Source organism: Scomber japonicus, chromosome 14, assembly GCF_027409825.1.
Source record: "Scomber japonicus isolate fScoJap1 chromosome 14, fScoJap1.pri, whole genome shotgun sequence".
Taxonomy (NCBI): domain Eukaryota; kingdom Metazoa; phylum Chordata; class Actinopteri; order Scombriformes; family Scombridae; genus Scomber; species Scomber japonicus.
Window position 1 is genome coordinate 4,440,794 of NC_070591.1, and position 18,634 is coordinate 4,459,427.

Consider the following 18,634-nt stretch of genomic DNA (forward strand, 5'->3'; position numbering starts at 1 on the left):
CAACAAACCAGGTACTCATTCCCACTGCTCCAGACCGAGAGAGATGAGTTATTTATGTTGTGACCTGTGTGGTTCACACTTAGCTTATAACGGAGAATCCAGATAGGAAGCAAGACGGCTGACCAACAGTAACAATGTACTGAACCAAAACAGTTTTCATGTTGGATCCAAAGTTTGTATTTATTGATCCTTAAATTGTATTTCCCTGCTGTCTGTAGCAAGCAAGAGGCATCTGCCTGTAGTGAAACAGGCAAGATCACAGGCAGACTGGGAGACTTTATCAATCAGTACAAGGTGTTATTCTCACATTTGTGTCCTCTTGTTGTTTGTTCCTCACTCCAGACTCAAAACTAAAGGTGATTGTGCCTTTAAAATTGAGGCTCCTACATTATGGACCTGTCTCCTACTGGATTTAGGATCTGTGTAGTCAAAGAGCCTTATATTGTATTGTGAAGCACTTTGTAATGTCTGATCTAGAAAGGTGCTATTTATATGTCTTGTTCGAACACATAGATAAGTTTACTTAGTAAAACCAAACTCCCTTTCATAGTCAAATACAGGTCAGCCACACTGACTGGATGTAGAGGACAGAAAACAGACACCAGCATACAGAAGTCATTCAGGTTGTGGTCCTGCAGCTTTCAAAGGTACATTTACTACATTTATCACGTTATTGTTGATTAACAGACCAGTTCAGAGGTATTGGTACATGTAGAAACTTAATAGGAGGAAACTGAAACAGTCATTAAGATCAATATGCAGTTTTACGCATTTTGGTTTGTATGTAATGCTTAATGTTTTGGGGATGCTGTATTTATACTCTACAGTCTTTGTGTATGTGTGTGTGTGTGTGTGTGTGTGTGTGTGTGTGTGTGTGTGTGTGTGTGTGTGTGTGTATTCCTCTATAATCTCATAGGTCTCTGAAGAATGGAGGAACAGTACAGCAACAACAACACGTTCCAGAACAACAGCCATCTTGATAGTATTGTATTTTGGCTACCGATTGAGCTACGTATTGTGTCTTGGATCGTCATCGCCATCTGTCTTCCTTTGATCATACCGGCCATCTACTATCTGTATTCTCTGGTGCGTACATTATACTGAATATTATATAGTGATGGATCTTAATAGATTTTGGAGTTAAAGGACTTGGTTGGCAATTTTCTATATTGTTCTTATTTTCAGCAAAATCAAGCCTGATATATCTTCCTCTGTGCAGTAGACCTCAGTTGTTACCAAAAACCATTAAGAACATGTAAATGAACAGCCGCACTGGAAGATATGTTCTGTTGTTCCTGCTTACTGTAACTTATTTAGGATCAAGATAAAACAGATTTGGATACATGCACACATGCTTGGTGGTTTGGCTCTGCACATGACATTTGTTGACAAAGAAGAAATAAGAAAAATGTACAACAATTGGTGGTCAAGTCCTTTAAAGGCAGGTGTTAAAGGTAGGTGTATTTATCCATCCATCCATCTTCTTGCCGCTTATCCGGGGTCGGGTCGCGGGGGCAGCAGCCTAAGCAGGGAAGCCCAGACTTCCCTCTCCCCAGCCACTTCGTCCAGCTCTTCCAGGGGGACCCCGAGGCGTTCCCAGGCCAGCCGAGAGACATAGTCTTTCTAGCGTGTCCTGGGTCTTCCCCGGGGTCTCCTACCGGTGGGACGTGCCCTGAACACCTCACCAGGGAGGCGTCCGGGAGGCATCCTGATTAGATGCCCGAACCACCTCATCTGGCTCCTCTCGACGTGGAGGAGCAGCGGGTCTACTCCGAGCTCCCTCCGGATAACTGAGCTTCTCACCCTATCTCTAAGGGAGAGCCCAGCCACCCTACGGAGGAAGCTCATTTCGGCCGCTTGTACCCGCGATCTCGTTCTTTCGGTCACTACCCAAAGCTCATGACCATAGGTGAGGGTAGGAACGAAGATCGACTGGTAAATCGAGAGCTTCGCCTTTCGGCTCAGCTCTCTCTTCACCACGACGGATCTGTGCAGAGTCCGCATTACTGCAGACGCCGCACCGATCCGCCTGTCGATCTCCCGTTCCATCCTTCCCTCACTCGTGAACAAGACCCCGAGGTACTTGAACTCCTCCACTTGAGGCAGAATCTCATCCCCGACCCGAAGAGTGCACTCCACCCTTTTCCGGTTGAGGACCATGGCCTCGGATTTGGAGGTGCTGATTCTCATCCCGGCCGCTTCACATTCGGCTGCGAACCGATCCAGTGAGAGTTGGAGGTCACGGTCTGATGAAGCCAACAGGACCACATCATCTGCAAAAAGCAGTGACCCAATCCTGAGGTCACCAAACCGGATCCCCTCTACACCCTGGCTGCGCCTAGAAATCCTGTCCATAGAAATTATGAACAGGATCGGTGACAAAGGGCAGCCCTGGCGGAGTCCAACCCTCACTGGAAACAAGTCCGACTTATTGCCGGAAATGCGGACCAAGCTCTGACACCGGTCATACAGGGAACGGACGGCCCTTATCAGGGAGTCCGATACCCCATACTCCCGGAGAACCCCCCACAGGATCCCCCGAGGGACACGGTCGAATGCCTTCTCCAAGTCCACAAAACACATGTGGACTGGTTGGGCAAACTCCCATGCACCCTCAAAGATCCTGCAGAGGGTGTAGAGCTGGTCCACTGTTCCACGGCCCGGACGAAAACCACACTGCTCCTCCTGAATCCGAGGTTCAACTACCCGACGGACCCTCCTCTCCAGCACCCCCGAATAGACCTTACCAGGGAGGCTGAGGAGTGTGATTCCCCTGTAATTGGAACACACCCTCTGGTCCCCCTTCTTAAAAAGGGGGACCACCACCCCAGTCTGCCAATCCAGAGGCACTGCCCCCGATGTCCACGCGATGCTGCAGAGTCGTGTCAACCATGACAGCCCCACAACATCCAGGGCCTTGAGGAACTCGGGCCGGATCTCATCCACCCCCGGGGCCCTGCCACCGAGGAGCTTTTTAACCACCTCGGCAACCTCAGCCCCAGAGATAGGAGAGCCCACATCCGAGTCCCCCGGCCCTGCTTCCTTACCGGAAGGCGTGTTGGTGGGATTGAGGAGGTCTTCGAAGTATTCCCTCCACCGATCCACAACGTCCCGAGTCGAGGTCAGCAGCACACCGTCCCCACCGTACACAGTGTTTACGGTGCACTGCTTCCCCCTCCTGAGACGTCGGATGGTGGTCCAGAATCTCTTCGAAGCCGTCCGGAAGTCTTTTTCCATGGCCTCACCGAACTCCTCCCATGTCCGGGTTTTTGCCTCAGCGACCGCCCTAGCTGCGCTCCGCTTGGTCTGCCGGTACCTGTCTGCTGCCTCCGGAGTCCTACAGGCCAAAAAGGACCAATAGGACTCCTTCTTCAGCTTGACGGCATCCCTCACCGCCGGTGTCCACCAGCGGGTTCGGGGATTGCCGCCCCGACAGGCACCGACCACCTTGCGGCCACAGCTCCGGTCGGCCGCCTTAACAATGGAGGCACGGAACATGGCCCACTCAGACTCAATGTCCCCCGCCTCCCCCGGTACATGGTTGAAGCTCTGCCGGAGGTGTGAGTTGAAACTCTCTCTGACAGGAGACTCTGCCAGACGTTCCCAGCAGACCCTCACAATGCGTTTGGGCCTGCCAGGTCTGACCGGCATCCTCCCCCACCATCGGAGCCAACTCACCACCAGGTGGTGATCAGTTGACAGCTCCGCCCCTCTCTTCACCCGAGTGTCCAAGACATGCGGCCGCAAGTCCGACGACACGACTACAAAGTCAATCATCGAACTGCGGCCTAGGGTGTCCTGGTGCCAAGTGCACATATGGACACCCTTATGCTTGAACATGGTGTTCGTTATGGACAATCCGTAACGAGTACAGAAGTCCAATAACAGAACACCCCTCGGGTTCAGATCGGGGGGGCCGTTCCTCCCAATCACACCCTTCCAGGTCTCACTGTCGCTACCAACATGGGCGTTGAAGTCCCCCAGCAGAACGAGGGAATCCCCAGGGGGAGTGTTTTCCAGCACCCCCTCCAAGGAGTCCAAAAAGGCTGGATACTCTGAGCTGCTGTTCGGACCATAGGCACAAACAACAGTCAGGATCCGTCCCCCCACCCGAAGGCGGAGGGAGGCCACCCTCTCGTCTACCGGGGTAAACTCCAACATACAGGCACCAAGCCGGGGGGCAATAAGTATTGCCACCCCCGCCCGGCGCCTGACACCAGTGGCAACTCCAGAGTGGACGAGAGTCCAACCCCTCTCGAGGAGACTGGTTCCAGAGCCCTTGCTGTGCGTCGAGGTGAGGCCGACTATATCTAGCCGGAACTTCTCAACCTCACGCACCAGCTCAGGCTCCTTCCCCACCAGAGAAGTGACGTTCCACGTCCCTAGAGCCAGCTTCTGCAGCCGAGGATCGGACCGCCAAGGTCCCCGCCTTCGGCTGCCGCCCAGCTCATTACACACCCGACCCCTTTGGCCCCTCTCACTGGTGGTGGGTCTGTGGGAGAGGGGTCCCATGTCCCTTTTTCGGGCTGTGCCCGGCCGGGCCCCATGGGTGAAGGCCCGGCCACCAAGCGCTCGCCTCCGAGCCCCGCCCCCAGGCCTGGCTCCAGGGGGGGGCCCCGGTGACCCGCGTCCGGGCAAGGGACACGGAAGACCAATTATGTTGCTCGTCATTGGGGTCTTCTGAGCTACCTTTTGTCTGGCCCCTCCCCCGGGACCTGTTTGCCATGGGAGACCCTACCAGGGGCATAAAGCCCCCGACAACTGAGCTCCTGGGGTCATTGGGACACGCAAACCCCTCCACCACGGTAAGGTAGTAGCTCAGGGAGGGGAGGTGTATTTAATAAATAATAAAAATAACTGTTTGTTGTATTTTTGTATGAATTGTAAAGGTGCCTTTTAGGAAACCCTCTTTTGAACATCTTGGTCTGATCAATATGAGGAATTCTCAACAACAGATCTCAAAGTTTTATTTATAGGGATCAATCAGTAGTCTTTAATGATCAGGGGTTTAATGATCAGGTTTTTATAGTATTTAGTATTATTATTATTTAGTAGTATCATTATGACTGATATGGTTAGTTACCATCTGTGTTACTTTTTGACTTAAAACAACCTTTTTGTTCATTAGTAATAACTCAGTTTTACAATTTAGACATTATTGTTGACATTATTAATCAAATAATTTCAAGATGTTGCCCAATCCTAAAATTCCATTTACACAATATTCACAGACATGACTAAGTTCAGAGCAACATGTTTACAATTGAAGTGCTTTTTCTATTCATGTTCTCCTGCAGGTACGTCATAATCACGTTGCTCCAATCTACGTCATCAACCTTCTCATCTCTGACCTCATTCAGCTCTCTTGCATGGCCATATTTTTGGGAAATCCCAAGGGTGTTCTGTTCTTCATCAGCGACGTAATTCACATCATTGGTGTAATGGCCAGTGTCGGCTTCATGGTATTGCTAGGGTTGTCACTATTTCAAAAATGTTTGAGCAAAATTGTAAAGACCTGCAATAATTTATTAATATGAATGTCGCTGACACCAGACTGAGTGTGATGTGTCAAATGAAGTTGTACATTTGGCGCTGCGCTACTCTTCTGTGTTGCCTCCACCTCCACTGGCTCAGTGGCTTGGTTCGCTGATCCTGACTTTGCCGTCCACGGTGTGGAACCCGAAATACTTCCACACGCAGCTCTTCAGATGGTTTGGTGTTTAGTTACCTTTGTTTATTACTGTAATAGGTCAGCAGGGCATGCAACAGGTGGACCTGGTGAAGTTTTAGAGCGCCCTCTGCTGGATCATAAAGAAAACTTCAATTGGTCTGACACAGACTGCAGCCTACATTCAAGCAGCTCATTACAGCTTGAATATGAACTTTTCATCCCTAGAGTCTAGACTGTGGCAAAAAAGGAGTCACACAGGTATTCATTAGTGCAAGAGTAAATTAGTCAAGACATAATAGTGAAAACAACAGATAGGTAGAGTTAGTCTGTAAAACCAGTCATCTAGGAAGTGGATGAATGTGTGTGTGTGTGTGTGTGTGTGTGTGTGTGTGTGTGTGTGTGTGTGTGTGTGTGTGTGTGTGTGTGCGTGTGTGTGTGTGTGAGACAAGGTAAATGAACCAAGAAATCAATGCAGGAGTGTGTTGGGGAGAGGAGAGCCTGGCACACCGGGTCCAGGGCCCTATTCCAGGCTAACATATTATATGGCTTCATTAATGGCCATCATTTAAAGAAAAGCTCACATAAGGTCGACTTAATAATATAAATATATATACACATATATAAAGTCACCTTAATACTCATATATATACATTCATACATGGCCTTATATAGTTGAGTACATAGTCAACTTAATTATATATATGGTTATGTGTTTGTGTCTGTGTGTGTTCATAATATTGAACATTGAGGCCTGACAGAATAACAGCCTCATAAATATTGAACAACTGCAAAAATATTAAATATTTTATTTAAATCCATGCCTTTAACTGGTAGGAAGCGCTGTTTGTTTTAAAAGTATTGGTTATTGATAGGTACATTTAAAATAATGTCATAAAAGTAAACTAAGCTGTGTTTAGTAGATGCATGTCTAGGCGTGTCTCTTTTTCTGTTAATTGATTAAGGTCCAGTAACAACCTCAACCCATGCACTGTTTCTCTGTTAGTCAAGGCCTGTCCCTTGATTGAGGAGGTTGTACATGACAGAGCTGCTATAGTACGCAGGGCTCTGCAACAAGAGCGCACCTTCAGAGACAGATCAGACCTATTCAATCAGCAATTTCCTGCCAGCCTTTTCTCCTGGATTTTATTTATTGTTTGTTGTGATCATATGTTTAAATCCTTCATATGTCTTCAGAAGTGTGTGCTAGAGACTGCTGCTGCTCTGTGGCTCTTTTGTGGTAGATTTTGTCATTGTGAATCCGTTTGATCTGTGTTCGACGTCGTGGGCTGCTCATGAATGGCTTGCACACGCATTTAGTCTGAATACTCGAGCCTGTCTTAAATTAGTTTGATCAGCCTTTATGGAACTGCTTTAGCCTGATCTCATTTGTTAGGCTCATTCAAGTCAGGTGTTGGACAATAAGCGCCGCTTTTCTGAGCTTACTTTATGGAACGGACCCCAGAGGCCTGTACTACAAAGCTGGATTTTCTCTTATCGAGGTAACTTCAGGGTTAACCCTGGGTTTTCCGTACTACGAAGCTGGTTGACTTCTTACCGGGGTAAATCACCATGGTAATTTATGCTGAACGGCTAACCTGCTCCGGAGCAGGTTATGTTCTGGATAAGAGATCAATGAGTATGAAAGCACCACCTCCTGACCAATCAGCTCTCTTAGAAAATGACCTGCCCATTCTTAAAAGATCCTGTCAACATTGGTGCGCGGATCGCGAGAGTAGCGCTTAGGAGAGAAAGAGTTTTTAGGGATAGATGCAATTTTTTAATTGGCCAAAATATATATTTAAAAAATAATCCTTGAGGCACATGAGGGATATTAGTCTGTAGGTTATACAGTTGGTTTGACATCATTCACTCAAATGGTTGAAGCGCATAATAGGTTTGTATTTTGAATGTTGAATATTAAACTAACTTAATGTCTCTATGAAAGGAAGGGCACTGAGGAAGCGCTCTGCCCCAAACGTCTGTGCCGTAATAAAGTGGCATTGTGTGATCAGAGTGCTGTCCGGTAAAATTGTCCAATAAATTAATATTGTATGATCTCATGAATTTACGCATTAACAGAGTCAGCTATTTTCTGCCAGCATTCCTTCCTGGCTTTTGCTGCATCAGTGTTGCTTTCGGCCTGGATAATGTTTGAATTCTTCATATTTTTGAATAATAATTGTCTGCTCCTCCATGGTAAAGTAGTCTGCTCTGCAGGGTTTCTGCATGTTTGTGATTGGTCAGACGCTGCAAACACCTCCCCTTTATGTGAGCGTGCAGTGATCCAGATTGGAAAACCCTGGGTTCAATTACCGAGTTGATAACCAGTTTCGTAGTACCGTTTATCCTAGATTGCGAATGTCTGGATAAGTCAACCCAGGTAACGGAGAGATATCCTGGGTAGGTTAATCCAGCTTCGTAGTACAGGCCTCAGGTGTCTGCAGACACAACACAGCAGCAACAAGAGCAGCAAAGCAGAGGAACTGTCACAACCCCACATTCAAAATAATATTCAAATTTCAAATAAGAAGTGACAGCCCTAGTACTTACATGTGTTTGATCATTAAATCTCAATATATTTCTGAAGCATCCTTGAGATCCTGATTATACTGGAACTGATGATATTCAGATGATCTGTGTTTCTATCTTGTATTACAGGTATTTGCTCATCGCCTGGCCTCTGTGGTACCGCTTCAGAAGAACCGTGAAGGTCTCAGTGGTGGTCTGTGTTGTGGTCTGGGTCTTAGCTTTGGTCCTTACTTTTTTGCCCATGTTCATTGCCATTGGACTGGATACCTATGCAGTAATGATTCTCCTCCCCTTCCCTGTGCTCATATTCTCTGTGGTTGGGATCTTTAAAGGCCTGTCTGCTGCCATCTCTGTGTCCTCTGAGGAAAAACGACGAATTGTTGGAGCTACGATTCTGGTGTTGCTTAATTACACACTGCTGTTCCTGCCTTACCTAATTTATGGCATAACAAAAGATTATACTATGACTGACCCTTTTGCATTCCTCTTCTTCAATCCTCTTGGAGACTTGGTTCTGTATATTTTCATGAGAAAAGGGGCCATAGACAAGATTTTAGCCTCTCTGTGTTGTTGCAGGATGGAAACACAGCAGCAGCAGATTATTGCTGTAAATGATAATAACATGACGACAGTCAGCTCTGTGTAGGCAGAGAGAAATTCAGGGAAATAGAAAGGAAAGGGGACAAGAGAGTCACTGATATACAATAACACACCTGACGGTCAATTAAAAACAAATGTTTCTGTAGAAGCTCTGTCTCTTTAAAATTAAGCTCACATACTGCATCAGCAAATTAGTTTTTTATGGATATATTTAGGCATGTTGGTTAAAGGGACACGCTAGCCCTAATTTCAACATTGTATATTTCAAATAAATGTGGCTTTATTGGTCATGCTCACTTTTTACTCCCCAGCCTTTTTATATAGATTCAGGAAAATGAGGACTGAATCAAAGTTTCATTTCAATCGTTTGTTTCAGAGTCTGAATGAAAGCAAACACAGAAACTAGTTGTCTGTAGCAGCCATTACGGCTCATTTCTTAGGGATCTACATCCAGGACAGATTGCAGATCATTATTTTACATGTGTGAGGCTGTGGCTGCTTTTACATTTATTCAAGCTCATGCTAGAGATGTAGACAAGAGATCAGGCATGTTGTACAAAGATGCTTTTTATTATTAATTGTGATATTTCTATTGCTGTTTTTATTTCGCTTTTTACTAATACTAATTTTGTCTGTTTATTTTATTCATTTGTATTATTTTTACATTCATATACTGTAAGTAATACTTGTTTTGGGTGGCATGCATTTAATATTTAACTTGTTCTGATGTACTATTACTGTACATCCATGCCTGTCTAGCTTTTTTCTCTCCTCCTCAGATAAGATGTAGATAATCACAAAGCTACTGGGTGTCATCACTCAACATATATATTGTAGTCTGTTTGCATGCAGAGAACACAACATCACACTTGGTGCTGCAGCTTTTAAAGGTAAAAGTGTATACCTGCTCAACATGTAAAATGCCTTGAGATTACTTTTTTGTGTTTTGGCTATATAAATAAAGATTGATTGATTGATTGATTGATTTGTCGGTTGGTGTTTGTAGTATTCAAAGCCTCCTCCTCGACTCTGAGAGAGAGAGAGAGAGAGAGAGAGAGAGAGAGAGAGAGAGAGAGAGAGAGTGCAGTGGCAACAAATACTGATTTTATTTAAGTTTCTGCTCTTTATTCAACTTTGTATCAAGTTAACTGATAAATATAAACCATTAATGACGTTATTTTTGAAGGCATCCTCACTTTACTTTTAGTGACTAAAACACACAAACACAGGCAAACAGTATCTTTCAGGAAGCAGAGTCACATGTGTCACATTGCTAGGAAATCAGCAAATGTGATTGTGTAACACCCTAAACTTCAGATTAAAGCGGAAGATAAAGTATTGTACAGTAAGTATGAAACTCTGAAGACACGACTGACGTAAAGACACACACACACATTTTTGGTTCACTCATATACTTACATTTTGTTTCTAAATATGATTACCAGATTCAACTCTTTTTATTACAGATTTTAATATGAACATCACCAGCTGCTCAGTAAACAGGATCATTTAAAAAAGAGATGTGTGCTCCAATCAATAAGGAAAGAAACAAAGTCTCAATACAGTAGTATTTAAAGTTTTTATTATAAAGCTGTCACACTTCATTTAATACTCAGAACACACTGTTCAGATGCACAAACATGGTTTCTATGATTGACACTAAGCATTGTTAACCTCTCAGAAGTTCATACAACCATTTATACATTTTCATACTTACCAAAGTGCATTTTCGTCAAAAAACCACAGGAGGAAACCACCATGACACGTACTGATGTAGACTATCTGTCCACAGACACCAAACACACGATGGGTGTTTTCATTCACTATGAGATGGACAGATAGCATGTGTCATATGTGTGTTTCAGTTTACAGGACTGTTGTGGCTGGACATTTTACGTAGTGTAGAAAAACAATAATTTGAATTAATCAAATCATTTCTAGATGTTGCCCAACCCTCGTTACAGGTATATGTTTGTACATGTAACCTTTCCATGTCCTAGATCCATCCATCCATCCATCTTCTACCGCTTATCCGGGGTCGGGTCGCGGGGGCAGCAGTTTAAGCAGGGAAGCCCAGACTTCCCTCTCCCAGGCCAGCCGAGAGCCTTCTTGCAGAACGAGGACTGCTGTATTAAAGGCAAAGCTGCTCACAACAAATACTGATTTCATTTAAGTTTCTGCCCTTTATTGAACTAGTAGTATTTAAAGTTTGTATTAAAAATTGTTACACTTAATTTAATGCTCGCGTAAGTTCACTTGAGTCTGATATGCACCTTGCAGGCACCGAGGAGGGACTTGTCCTTTGTGTTAAAGTGTCTCACTGAAGCCCCATATGTGCCTATTGCTCATGCAGAGACAGAAAGCTTTGTCTCTACTGCAAAGACAACTTACTTTTCTTCTGTCTCTCTGCCAAGTGAGTAGGACAGTTGCTTGCTCTGTTTGTTTCTGTCAGTGGACAGTACATGAAACAGGTGTATCTGTGCGTTCTAGCCTATGCTTAATCCCCAGTCGACAAACCAGGCACTGATTGCCATTGCTCCTTGCAGAACGAGGGAGAGGAGTTATTTATGTTGGGATCTGTATGCCTCACACTTAGCCTCTAACTGGGAATCCAGATAGGAAGCAAGACAGACTTTTGGACGTCTCTGTTAACAAAACCAGCCATCTTTCAGCAGGGACAGCGGCCGGTCTTCACCAAGCTGACCGACAGAATACATTTACTGAACCAAAACAGTTTTCATGTTGGATCCATAGTTTGTATTTATTGATTCATTCATTTCATTTCCCTGCTGTCTGTAACAAGTGAGAGGAGTGTGGCTGTAGTGAAACAGGCTAGATCACAGGCAGACTGGGAGCCTTGATCATTCAATGTAAGGTGTACTATATCTTATTATATCTCTAAGATCCTCTTGTTGTTTGTTCCTCACTCCAGAATCAAAACTAAAGGTGACTGTACCTTTAAAATTGAGGCTCCTACATTATGGAACTGTCTCCTACTAGATTTAGGATCTGTGTAGTCAAATATCTACTTTACCTATTTAATTTATTGATCTTATAGTCTTTTTTATATATTACTATGTCTTTTATCTTGTATTGTGAAGAACTTTGTCATTTAAATGAACTCTGCTTACTTAATTACACTATGTTCATGTTTGCTTGTCTTGTTTCCCCTTTTTGTTGAATGCTACATACACATATAATCTTCAATAGTAAAACCAAAAGAAAAACCACAGGAAGATATTGGTTAAGAAACCATGATGCGGAAATGCATGTCAAATACATGTCATCTGTCCACATACACCAAACACACAGCGGATATATTCTGCACACTGGTTTGATGCAGAAGACAGGAAACAGACATCAGCATACAGAAATCATTCAGGTTGTGGTCCTGCAGCTTTCAAAGGTACATTTACTACATTTATCACTTTATTGTTTTTAACATACCAGTTCAGAGGTATTGGTACATGTAGAAACTTAATACAAGAAAACTGAAACAGTCATTAAGATCAGTATGCAGTTTTACACATTTTTTTGTATGTAATGCTTAATGTTTTGGGGTCGCTTTATATATACTCTACAGTCTTTGTGTATGTGTATGTGTGTGTGTGTGTGTGTGTGTATTCCTCTTTATAACTTCATAGGTCTCTGAAGAATGGAGGAACAGTACAGCAACAACACTTTCCGGAACAACAGCTATGATTATTTTGTATTTGAGCTACCGATTGAGCTAGAGATTGTGTGGTCGATCGTCATCGCCATCTGTCTTCCTTTGATCATACTGGCCATCTACTATCTGTATTCTCTGGTGCGTACATTATACTGAATATTATATAGTGACAGATCTTAATAGATGTTGGAGTTAAAGGACTTGGTTGGCAATTTTCTATATTGTTCTTATTTTCAGCAAAATCAAGCCTGATATATCTTCCTCTGTGCTGTAGACCTCAGTTGTTACCAAAAACCATTAAGAACATGTAAATGAACAGCCGCACTGGAAGATATGTTCTTTTGTTCCTGGTTACTGTAACTTATTTAGGATCAAGATAAAACAGATTTGGATACATGCACACATGCTTGGTGGTTTGGCTCTGCACATGACATTTGTTGACAAAGAAGAAATAAGAAAAATGTACAAAAATTGCTGTTCAAGTCCTTTAAAGGCAGGTGTTAAAGGTAGGTGTATTTAATAAATAATTAAACTCTTTTGAACATCTTGGTCTGATCAATATGAGGAATTCTCAACAACAGAACTCAAAGTAGATCACAGAGGGGATCATTTTAACATTTTAAAGTTTTTTATATAGGGATCAATCAGTAGACTTTAATGATCAGGGGTTTAATGATCAGGTTTTTATAGTATTTAGTATTATTATTATTACTGATATAACTAGTTACCATCTGTGTTACTTTTTGACTTAAAATAACCTTTTTGTTCATTTGTAATAACTCAGTTTTACAATTTAGACATTTTTGACATTATTAATCAAATAATTTCAAGATGTTGTCCAATCCTAAAATTCCATTTACACAATATTCACAGACATGACTAAGTTCAGAGCAGCAAGTTTACAATTGAAGTGCTTTTCACGAGCAAGGAACACATCACCAACGAGATACGTTTTAACAGATTTATTGACAGAATTTGAATGAATTGTGTATTCTTGAGGCGGAACGATTCTTGATACGGTGATTCTTGATGCGGTGTGGGGAGGTTGGACGAAGGATCCGCCGCTGCGCCCGGGCAGTGACGAACCCCCAAAAAAACCTCCAATTATTTGAAACGTGCTCGTGCGGATCTTAGATCATTGGGTCTGGGCAGATATAGCTGTGATACGTTAATGAGCGTTAATAGTGAGAGTACAAGATACAAGCAAGACGGCACGGGTCGAAGTGTGATGGTGACACAGTGAATTCTGAGCATCCAAGGAAACTGAAGATGCTATATGGAATATGGAATATGAACATCGCTTTGAGGGTCAGGGCGATGTGAGGAGTTTGGTATCCTCAGCGAATGGTGTGTAAGCAAGTGGACAGCAGATCGGCGGTAAGAGAAAGCCGTTTGGCTGGTTCTTAGCTGACGAGACCAGCGAGAAGTGACTTACTTGGGGATGGTTTATGGCTGGCTGGGATTACCTGTGATTAGTTTGGAGAAAAACTAGTACCGCTGAGGTAGGATTTGATAGTAGGTGTTTTATGTTCATGGCAGAATGAGCATAGGTGATGTAGCAGATGACGGTGGTGAGATAGAACGAGGGGGAAATGATGTTGTGTCGGTCATGAAAGTGTTGGAACTTATTCCAAGCTGTCCCGTAGGAGGAGAGTGTAGAAGATAAGCTGTTAACATTGTAGTTTGGAATTCGAATATCAGTAGTATTAAAGATGGATTTACAGATTGAAGTCAGTGCAGAATATGGAGGAACTGGAGTCAGCAGAGCCAGTTTCTGAACTTCTGGAACATAAAATGAGAGAGAGAGTCAGCGATGGTATTATGGTGGCCTGGGACGTAGGCGGCGCGGAGGATATTGGTTAGTGATGGAGTGCCACGTGAGCGACGCATGAATGGCGTGATTGAAAAGGAGTTGGAGCGACCTTGGTTAATGATTTCAAGGACTGAGATTATCATGGTGTATAAGAATGGATTAACTAGACTATTCGTGTCCCCATAGAACAGCGGTGGCTACTACGGGGGTAGATTTTGAAGAGGCGGAGGAAGCGACCTGGCAATTGTCCATGAGTTCTGGGGGCCATTCTGATGCTAACCATCTACCGTTGTAGAAACCCCCAAAATCAGCAGAAGGAGCGGCATCAGTGTAGCTGGATGTCAAGGGAGTTAGTCAGCTGATCATCATAAAAGAAGGAGATACCGTTCCGGCTAGAGAGGAGATGGAACCACAAGCGAAGCTCTGCGAGACAGGATTGGTTCCGTGACAAGGAAGACAGAAGCGACAGGACGATACGATAGAGCGTCGATAATGAAATAGTTATGGTGGTGAAATAGGACAACATATATATGTTACTTTGAACGTGTGACAGGGGCATTGATAATGAAATGGTAGAAGTGATGAGATAGGACGAAGTGTAGGTTACGTTAAACATATGAAAGGGGCGTTGATAATGAAATGGTCGAAGTGACGAGAGAGAACGACAGGTAGTTTACGTTAAACGTGTGAAAGGGGGTTGTCTCAGCTGGCCATTTGGCGGAGAATGATGCATCGTTCTGTCTGATGAAGTTGCGGGAGTAGCACTTGGAGGCAATGACATCCCGGTGTCACCGGGATGAGCTGCAGGGATCAGTGTAGTCAAATATGGGTTATCCTGGTACCTTGATGATGAGACAGCGGGGCGCTGGAAGCCCCGGGGCAGATGTTCCGGTTGAAGCAGAGTGCTGGCAGCTCTCGGTGCCAGGAGCCTTGACTAGAGCAGGATGTCCACGATAAAAGCTGCCTGCTGTCGAACTAGGCGAGCCAAGGTTGGGTTGAGTAAACGGCGGAGTCACTGACATCAAACATCCTGGCCGAATTGAAGTGGTGCAGATGTAGTGAAAAACAGCAGGGGTCATTGGCATCCTGGTGCTGATGTTCTGGCCTAAGCCGAATGCTGTGATTGGAATGAAGGGACGGCAAGGGTTGTAGGCATCCCGGTGCCCGATGTTCCCGTTGGAACGAAGTGCTGTGGTTGGACAAATAAACAGCATGGGTTGCAGGCATCCCGGTGCCTGATGTCCATAACTAAGCAAAGTGCTGCTGTTAGATTTAAGGAAATAGCATGGGTCATAGGCATCCCGGTGCCTGATGTCCCTGTCTAAACAAGCGCTGTGCTGCTGTTGGATTTAAGGAAACAGCATCGGTCACAGGCATCTCGATGCCTGAAGTACACGACTAAGTGAAGTGCTGCTGTTGGATTTAGAAAACAGCATGGTCGCAGACATCCCGGTGCCTGATGTCCCTGTCTAAGCGAAGTGCTGGGGTCATAGTGAGGAAACGCCATGGTTGCTGGTATCACTGTGCCTGATGTCCCTGTCTAAACGAAATGCTGTCTAAATGAAATGCGTGGCTGGAGTAAAGAAAACCGCATGGGTCGCAGGCATCCCGGTGCCTGATGTCCCTGTCTAAATAAAGTGCTGCGGTCGTAGTGAGGAAATGGCATGGTTGCTGGTATCACTGTGTCTGATGTTCCGTCTAAGCAGTACACTGTGGCTGGAGTAAAGAAAACCGCATGGGTCGCAGGCATCCCGGTGCCTGATGTAGACGACTAAGCGAAGTGCTGCTGTTGGATTTAGAAAACAGCATGGTCGCAGGCATCCCGGTGCCTGATGTCCCTGTCTAAACGAAGCGCTGCGGTCGTATTGAGGAAATGGCGTGGTTGCTGGTATCACTGTGACTGATGTTCCGTCTAAACAGAACACTGTGGCTGGAGTAAAGAGAACCGCATGGGTCGCAGGCATCCCAGTGCCTGATGTCCCTGTCTAAACGAAATGCTGTGACTGGAGTAAGAAACCGCATGGGTCGCAGGCATCCCGGTGCCTGATGTCCCTGTCTAGGAGCGGCGCTGCGGTTGGAGTGAGGAGACGGCAGGGGGTTTATGACTCAGACAATATTAGGGTTGCAAAATTCCGGGAATTTTCAAACTTGGAAACTTTCCATGGGAATTAACGGGAATTAACGGGAATAAACTGGGAATTTACTAAACTGAAGGTATGTTCTTATTAGGGAACTTAAATATAGTTGTGTAAAATAATATTTTAGCATAATCCTGACTAAAACAACCAGATATCATGCAGTACAGCCCCCTACATGCACTGTGCATTCCTCCATCACATGCACAGATGATTTCTACAATCCTAGACCACACTTTTGAACCCAGAGCACACAACTTGAAGCCAGACTTTTGAGCCTGTGGTTTTGATGACATTATATGGTAATATATTTAGGGATATTTTTATGTGTAAGTGCTATATTTAGCCTTATGGTGGAAAAAATAAAACTGGTCAAAACCAAATAAACCACAATTTATACAGTAAATATCACTTTAACAGACAGGAGTGGAACTTTGATGTTACTAGTTATATCATTTACACCTAAGTAAATAACAATAACTAATAGTTAAAAACATCTTGTATATTTTGGATTTTCCATCCAGGTATCTCCACCAGGATACATTGGACACATCCCCCTCAGGGATGTGTAGCTTTACAGACACATTGTTGTATTTTTTCAGAGTTGTGTGTGAAACCATTAAGAATAATAACATTTAGTTGTTTTTTTAATATTAAATTATGAATAATTGTATAATTTAATATAACTTCAACAGCTTAGGGACATCAAGCGACATTGTGCACCTTTTTTTATCATCAACTTAAAATAATGTTTTTTAATGAAGGGGTGGACTTTTTTTATCCAATTAAATCAATCAAATGATGATACCTTTCCACTAAATTACCCTCAGTTGCCATAAATTCCCATTTAATTCCCATAATTCCCATGGAAAGTTTCCAATTTGGAATATTTCCAAAATTCCCCAGCTTAACTTCCCATGGAAATTTACCGGAAACTTTCCGGAAATTTACCGGAAACTTTCCACCCCTTTGCAACCCTAGACAATATAGAAGCAATTTCAGGTTAGTTGTATTTGTGATAAATTGTGTTAGTAGCTTGCGATCCAGCTTTTAACGTGGACGATACAGAGTGATTTCGGTTAGTATTGTGATAACTGTGTTAGTAACGTGCAATACGATGCGTTTAATGGCCGATGATGCCTAAAATAACGATTGACTCGATATGCTGGCAACGTGCAACCTGGTGTTTGTAATGTTCAAGCACGTGTAACGGTGTGTAATGGCAAAGTGACGTTAGAGTAGCTGCGCGAGAAGCTTCCAGCTGGTATATGGAAAAGACAATGTGGAAGTAACTTTAAATTAATTATGAATCTTTACTACAAAGTAGTGGAGATGGATAACATATGATGCAGGACTGATGCCCTTGGTATAATGCCATAGACTGTAGCTATAGAAGAAATGGACGTAACAATGTGACGTCACCCACTGGTTTGTGGACTGCTGCTCGGGAGCCACTTTAATTTTATTTAATTTTATTTATTTATTTATATTTATTAATTAATTTATTTATTTTCCTTCTTTTTCTTTTATGACACCAAAACGATAATACTGACAAGTCTGAGTAGAATGAGTAGCGCAATACTACCTGGCCCCTGCCGGGGGGCGCTGTGGCCATGGGGCTACGGGGCTCTGTGACGTCACGCGTGCCGAACCGGGCGGTGATTGTTTAGACGAAAACCGGCGCCGGTTGCTGTTGTTGATGCTGAGTAAACAATGAAGCTTTAGTTTAATGTGGCTGAGGTTGATAGGGAATGCATCCTATGCAGGAATCGTTGGCAGTTCAGTCGCTGATGTCGGGGTCCGTTTGAGGATGTAAAGTCGGCCGGACGGAGAGTGCGAGTGCGATATGGTGGAGAGTTATCTGGACTGTTGAAGCTGCTGCTCCAGTGGCTTTGTGCGTTGCTTCCCTGGTTTTTGCCCTCGCTAGTGGAGGAGAGGAAGCCGGAGATCTACCGGGAGTGTCACATCAGTGTGGGTTGAAGAGCCTGCAAGGCCGGTATGTGCCTGCGGGGCTGGCATGTGCCCCGCGGGGCGCTCGGCTGCGGTCTGCTGCTGTGTGACGAGAGGAGAACCGGTTTCCCACGAATCTTCAGTCAAGTCGGACGGGTTGATCTGCAGTTCGTGATCCGTGGTGAGTTCACTCTTGGACTAGTAATCGTAGCATTTGTTCAAGTTTTGTTGATGCGATGCGGGAAGTACGATCTGTTTCTGGGATG

At 44.2% G+C, this 18,634-nt stretch overlaps 2 protein-coding genes across 2 annotated transcripts in view; both read left to right on the plus strand.

Moving 5' to 3' along the window:
• The first annotated feature begins 927 nt into the window (after window positions 1–927).
• LOC128373285 (mas-related G-protein coupled receptor MRG-like) lies at window positions 928–8,846 on the plus strand. The gene is made up of 3 exons (XM_053333576.1): window positions 928–1,076; window positions 5,270–5,462; window positions 8,301–8,846. The coding sequence occupies exons 1-3, from the start codon at window positions 928–930 to the stop codon at window positions 8,844–8,846; spliced, it is 888 nt and encodes a 295-aa protein (XP_053189551.1).
• A 9,461-nt stretch (window positions 8,847–18,307) lies between these two features.
• LOC128373286 (ovarian cancer G-protein coupled receptor 1-like) overlaps window positions 18,308–18,634 on the plus strand; it is a gene marked incomplete at its 5' end in the record, with an annotated part of 5,663 nt that continues 5,336 nt past the window's right edge. Inside the window, one exon of the mRNA XM_053333577.1 lies at window positions 18,308–18,328. Within this exon, the coding sequence (XP_053189552.1) occupies window positions 18,308–18,328 (21 nt within the window). The remainder of the gene's footprint in view (window positions 18,329–18,634) is intronic.